At 45.6% G+C, this 6,634-nt stretch overlaps 1 protein-coding gene across 11 annotated transcripts in view; it reads right to left on the bottom strand.

Moving 5' to 3' along the window:
• SLC45A1 (solute carrier family 45 member 1) overlaps window positions 1-6,634 on the bottom strand; it is a 50,804-nt gene that overhangs the window by 9,936 nt on the left and 34,234 nt on the right. For 10 of the 11 annotated variants that reach the window (XR_010989708.1, XR_010989707.1, XM_068158090.1 and 7 more), the window contains 4 exons: window positions 4,192-4,601; window positions 3,190-3,282; window positions 2,503-2,727; window positions 749-1,488 (listed from right to left, as the gene is read on the bottom strand). Coding sequence is in view for 9 of the 11 variants with exons in the window: in XM_068158090.1 (XP_068014191.1) it covers window positions 749-1,488; window positions 2,503-2,727; window positions 3,190-3,282; window positions 4,192-4,601 (1,468 nt within the window). In the remaining 2 variants the exon portion in view is untranslated. Of the gene's footprint in view, window positions 1-748; window positions 1,489-2,502; window positions 2,728-3,189; window positions 3,283-4,191; window positions 4,602-6,562; window positions 6,629-6,634 lie in introns of those variants that run through there. The other variant, XM_068158089.1, reaches the window with a different exon arrangement.

A 6,634-nucleotide genomic window follows, 5' to 3' on the forward strand; every position in this document is an offset into this window, starting at 1 on the left:
TTAACTGGAACGCATTCTCATTGCTTGTTCAATTTCTGCGTACACAGTATGTGAAATCCTGGCCCCAGCAAAGTCTGCTCTCACAAACTGCATCCAAATACAGCAATAAACAAACTAATCAAAACAAAACAAACAAAAACCCCCACACCACCTCCCAACCCACCCCCAAAAAACCAACAGAGGACAGTTTACCTCATTCCGGATCATTAAAATATGGGCCAGCATACGGGGATCTCAGACATTCCAAGTTATCAACAGTGGGAAGTGAGGTCAGAGTCTTATCCCTGGGTAAGGGAAACCTCACCACCCTGATGGAACCAGGTGTAATGACTGCCATAAGGAGAAGCTCATAGGAGAATCCTATCCCTGTCCCTATATTGCAGGCATTTCTATGGAAAGGGAAGATACAGGCTCAATAAAAATGTGTCTTTATTTGCTCTTGCATGGTAGCTCCTTGGGTGGCAAACCAGGACTAAACATAACCAAACTAACTTTCTCACGTGGCCCAGTGAGAGCAGAATATTCCCACTCCTGCCATCTTTGCAAAGGCAGTTGACAGACTGACAGTCATGATCCACATCCTACCCACTATCACAGTAGGTATGCTGTTCCCGTAGTAACTTTTATGAGCAAACTGTCACAATCAGTCTTCTACAGTGAATTTGTGTACCATGTATTCAAAAGCATATGAAGAGATTAAATGAATGCTCAGGTTTACATGGTCATGTCATTGATTTCCTGCCCTTACCTGCTGGCTGAAGGTTACATTTCTTCTTCTGCTATTTTCTGGACAGTGTCCTGTTATGGTATCTGGAATGGCCAAGGTTTGAGGTCTTTTCAGGATCCCCGACGACCGTGGCTTCATCGCATCCAACGAGCCCACCCTTAGTGCATCACCATCAGGCCTTGGCATTATGCTGCTCTCTCCCTGCTCCAGAACTCCGTTTTCTCCTTGATAACACCCATCAGGTGCTCGAGGAAAGCTAACACTGGCAGGCTGCCTGGGCAAGCTAGCTGGAAGTGACAAGTAACTATTGTGCCCGCCTGTAAAACAGTCTATAAGCACACTGTCAATATTTGAAATCCCAAATGATGATGCAAACTCATTAATTCCTGTCAAAGAATTGTCTCTGCTGAGAAAACTGCCATATTTGGGTGTAAGTGGACTCATGGGGGAAATGGGAGTTGTAAAACTTGCATGTAAGTGAGCTGAGTTATGAGAAGCAAAGTTTTCATTTACCCCCTCCTCAAAGAAGAAAGGTGGAGAAGGAGGGAGAGGAAGACTTGGACTCTTCATCACCTTTTTCTTCCTGCTAAAGAACCTTAAGGGTCTTTCTGGAATACTAATTAGAGTCAGCACAGTAGTGATAGACAGTGTAACTGAGGTGAAGACATAGATGACACGAAGTTGCCCTCCCACAGCTTTTCCAAAACTGGTTTTATCCCAGTGTATTCCTCCAACAACATAACCAAAACCACCTCCAAGACCTGGTGGAAAAAACAAAGCCAAGATTATCTTCCTTAGCGAATCCTGGAAATCAGAACAGCATAGCATCATTTGTCTAATGATTCACAAGTAGAATTCAGCATGTTACTTCTGTTTCACTACCGAACCCTTTTTCAATTCAAATGCTATAATAAACACAGTTATCCACACCCCAAGAATAGTCTGCATGTACAAACACAGTACAGAAAGAGGGAGAAGTGCAGTGCTATGAAAGTGATGATACAAATAATCAAAAATTGTTTTTCTTTATTTGCCAAGAACAAACCACTTTACCTTCAGCTATTTTAGTCTGTAAAACAGAAGTGTCCACCAGCCTCGTGTCAAGGCTCTGCAATCAGTCAGCTACGACTGTTCTCCTGAAAGTAAGTGAAAACCCATTTTCCTCAGTTAGAGGAACACAGATCTAGCTGCTTCCAAGACAGACCAAATCACTTCAGGAGCACAGCAAGCTCATTACTCAGCAATGGGTTGACAGCGTACAGAACTGCCACCGCACTGCCACTGATGAACACGGAAGTTTCGAGGGCACTGGACACCTCTCATTCCGCTCTCCTTTCTTCCTTACAAACACGTTCAAGAACAGGAAGGAGCCCCCCCCCGGGGAGAAAAGCTAGGCTAGGACACTACAGCAATTGAAGATGACAGCAATGAGGGATCATAGGGCCCGGTATGTGCTTTTTCCTCCAACAGAGCAACTGAAAAAGGCATTCTCCACATCTGCAGGAAGGCAAACCTCCTCCCTCAAGGCATAATTTTATTGTTTCTGTAGGTGTAATATATGATACGAGGGACACTCCAACGAACAACCCAGGACTGTGTCTTGTTTGCTGTCACAAAAGCCTTCTGCAGTAAGCAGAAGTTTGTTTTCAAAGTTAATTAACGCTACCTCTCCAGATATTCAGTTATGCTTACACAGGAAAAGACCTGGGGTTTACACTCTGCTTTCTCGCAGCAGGGATCGTTTACTTAGAATGCACATCACCTAGAAAGCATACCTGCTAACAAAGCATGGATATTGAGGCCCCTGTCTTGATCCGCTGGACTGCATACATCCATCATGTAGGCATGACTGGGATTGTCTGCTGAATCTGCACTGAAGTCCATGAGGACAACACCACAGACTGTAAGAATGATCCCCCATTTATGGTTATTGGCAGTGTCAAACAAGGCACTCCCTATATCTTTGCCATTCAGCATAAGCGAGAGCCCAAGCAACGCCCCTGGGAAGAAAACCAAATCAAAATCAATCAATGTACTGCCTGTAAGCAAAAAACCTCTGCATCACTCCATACTCCAGAAGCACTATGCTACCTGCACAGCCTTGTGGGAAGCCCTATTGCTCTTGTTCAGATCACCAGCCTAGAGAATGAGCATGGCTTACAGGATACACATAATGCTTTCCACTGTTGAAGCTTACAAATGCCTGGAGTTGTTTTTCGACAAAGGAATACATTCTTGACCATCAAAATGTTATCCCTTCAGACCCTGACAAGGGAAGCTTTTATGTATGGAGCTCTGGCTGCCAAAGCACCACCTCAGCACAGCTCACCACCTTCTTCAGACCCCACAATACCAAACACTTCAGAGGCACTTTGTTCAGCCTAGTGCCAGATCTCACAGAGGATAGATGTACAATGTTTCTACTTTACAAGTGTGATGCCCATCATTTCTAGAAGACACACCTACGGCTAAGACCAGAATGAAAGGTCTTCTCCTCCCAAATCTTGATGTGCATCTGTCACTCCAGGCCCCCAACAAAGGCTGTAGCAAGAATCCTAGAAAAAAAGGAATCACCAACTAGTATTTTTCTACAAGTCTGTTTCACAGGGCATTTAAAATAGGCAGCTTAAAAGGCCCTTAAAGGCAGGACACCATGGCATAGTGATTTCCCCAGTTGGTACTAGCTGCACAGATCTGCACATAGTGTGCTGCCTAGCAATTCCCAAGTCAGGGACTGAGTAACATAATGCACCGCTGCTCACTATCAGGTTCATTCTATATCGTTAATGTAGCAAAGTTTGACATCGGCTGAGAAGTAAGAATAAAACAGTTCTGCTTTCCAAAGGATTGTTCCTTAAAAGCTGTTTCATTTATCCTACCTTAGACAGGAGATCCCCTACACAATTAGCTTGGAAGGGAGCAGAAAGCAACCATGCAAGTTGGAAAGGCACCTCTATTACCCTAGGCCAGCCTATGAGTAAGGGCCTACCCTCACATCTCGTAAGGACAGAACAAAGTTTCCAAGTAACAGCCCATCCTGCAGTTCTTCCCATAGCAATGGATATAGTCCCAGCCCTACCTCCATACTAAGGCAAGTATTGCAATACTTGTAATAGTAGAGGCCAATGGTCTTTCTTCATTGGGACACCACATTGAACAGGCAATCTCATTGATTCTCTCTGGCTATTTTAAATACAGAAAGAGAGTAAAGGCTTTTAGGCTAAAGACCTAAAAGCTTGAGAAATCATTAAAAGAACAGGCAATTTCATCACACTCAGGCCACTTCAAGCATGACACAGCAAGAACTATTCTCCAATTGGTTGTCTTAACATTATGGCTAGTGCTTCTTATCCTCAAGAGCACATGGAATACACTTGTGAACAGCTGAAGAAGAGAAAACAAACCCATTTAACCCCATGTAGTGGAAAAAACAAAAGGGAAGAAACAGTGCAAAGAAAAGTTACCTAACACAGGGCTGATGAACCACACCATGCCATACAGCTGGTCTGGAAGCCCCATCTGAAGCAGCACAGGGGTAACGTAAGCTGTTTCCATAGCATAGCTGAACTCAAGCCCAAAGAGAATGCACCCATTAAACAGGAGCTCTAGGAAAGACCTCTGAGGCTGGAAATCCCCGAAGTCAATCAAATCAACAGGACATGGAGTATTTGGTGGTGGCGGTGGTGACGGGTGGATGTGTTTTCTCCTTTTGGGATGTCTCTTGAAGTTGGCCCGATGACTTATGTGCTGGGTGACCGATCCGGAGTAGCCTGGAACTTGTGACCTCCAGATTTCCTGAGAAGCTGCGCTTGGCAAGAGTGCAGCATCACTGACAGGGGTTGTTGCAGACGGTGGTATCATCTCAGGTAGGTGTCTAGAAGAAAAAGATCTCAGAATGAAGTGGCTGAGTATGAAAAAGAGATCCTGTCTTGCTTATCTAGGCATTGCCTAACATCTCTAGGGACTAAAAGTGAAATGTTTGTTAAAATTACCAGTCAGAAATCTTGTACTTCCCAGGAGTTCCCATTACAGCAACAGGGTCACATTTACTTGCAGTTCCCTTCATCTAAATTAAGTTGACTCACAACCTCAGCCTAAGTTTACAATAACACAAAGCTGTGGCTTGGCTTCAGATCCAGATTCCTGCTGCAATGCAAAAATCACCTTCTGGTACTGATCCTACCATTCCTGCTACTCACACTGAGGCCAAGGCTTAATTCAAAGATTTTTTTCACAAAACAGTTTACATTCCTGAATTCAGCAGAGATGCTCTGTGGCAGGCACAGGATCTTATTCTCTGCTTCCTTTTGTTCCTTCTGGTTCTATTTCCAAGAGACTTCACAAGAGTACTGGAAGAATGTGTTTTTGAAGTTCAGACTACATATGCAAACACTCAGATGAGAACAACAGACAACAAATTTGCCTGAAACTGATACTGTTTCTCAGTGTAGGAGCTGCAGTTTCAGACTAATTCCTGAGAAGATACATACCTCAGAAGCCACCCTCAGGATTACTCCTCACTCAAAGATTAATAACGTTCAAGTGCTTAACAGCTTTCTCAGGTCTCATCGGAACGATTCCTGCAGCCAAAGCACGCACACTGTGGTAGGTAAAACAGCCAAACAGGCTCCAAAACAGCATCTCAGGATAGACGCTCACAGATCTGCTGCATTAATGAACCACATATGATTTCTTGCCTCTTGTTGCCAGAAATGGAAACAGCTCATAGGTGAAGTCTGACCTTTTCTTCATAGTTTCTTGCCTATGGACCAAAGGCTGCTGCTGCCCAAGAATGGCTTGACATCACTCTCCGCACCACCCCACACCTCTTTACAAAAGAGATGGCAGATGGGCAGTAGTAAGCCAAATAAACCTATTATTGCTTTTTTGTTTACAGCTCCCCCGCGGAAAAGACTCCCATCTCTTCTGCTACTTTGGCAGTACAGAACTCCCACAATCAGATTTGCAGCAGATGCTCCAATGACCCTTTCACAGAAACACAACAGCTGTGACAGCATGCTCCTTCACCACTGTTACACCTTGCTGTCAGTATCCAGGGTGTTGATGTTCCTACACTCACTTATTAGCTTCTTTTTATACTAGATCCTCCTTAATCTTGTTCTGTACTCTCAATGCAAAAAGACTGTACTGGGGGGTCTTAAGTGGCAACATTTTACTGACAGAAGAACCCCTCTGTGTGCCTCAAAAACACACACGGTGGTCTGCAATTACTTGGAATGAAAGGTTATTATTAATAGTGTGTCACCAGACCACCATAAATTCAGCATAAAACTATGATCTGAGCCTATATTCATCACTATCCATTCTCCTCAACTTATGTTCACTAGAGAACATATCTAATAGACTTAGGTCTGTCCTCAGGTGAACCCATCCCTCAATCACAACAGCTTCAAAGCAGGAAACCTCTCCTTCAGCATGGAAAACGATTACCTGGCTGTTAGCCTTCACCAGCAGTAGGTAATTTTGATTGTTTGTTATACCAATAGCTGCGTATCTCTACCTGTAGGGCCTCTGCAATGCCTGCCACCTGCACAGCCAAACGTGTGCACGCAGCCAACGCGCGTGGCAAACCGGGCCCGACCATCGCCGTTCCTCTACGGCACCACTACGCCCAGAATGGATTCTCGCCGCCTTCGTCAGAATCCGGCCCCGGTCTTTCTGTGCCCGGCCCCAAGCGTTCCAGACCCCGGCGCCGCGCGCACAGCCTCCAGACGCTTGTGCCAGCGGAGAGCGCGATCGCCGCGGGGCCACCTCCCGCCCGGAGTCGCCAGCGGGCAGCGACCCCCGCAACCTCCTTCCCTTCCGCACCCTTACCTCCAGAGACGCCCGGCCCGGGCCCGCACTGCGCCGCTCGGTGACGTCTCGCGCGGCGGTCGCCCGCCCCGG

This window comes from Melanerpes formicivorus, unplaced genomic scaffold (genome assembly GCF_026170545.1).
Source record: "Melanerpes formicivorus ecotype bairdi unplaced genomic scaffold, bMelFor1.0.p_v2 SCAF_39, whole genome shotgun sequence".
NCBI lineage: Eukaryota > Metazoa > Chordata > Aves > Piciformes > Picidae > Melanerpes > Melanerpes formicivorus.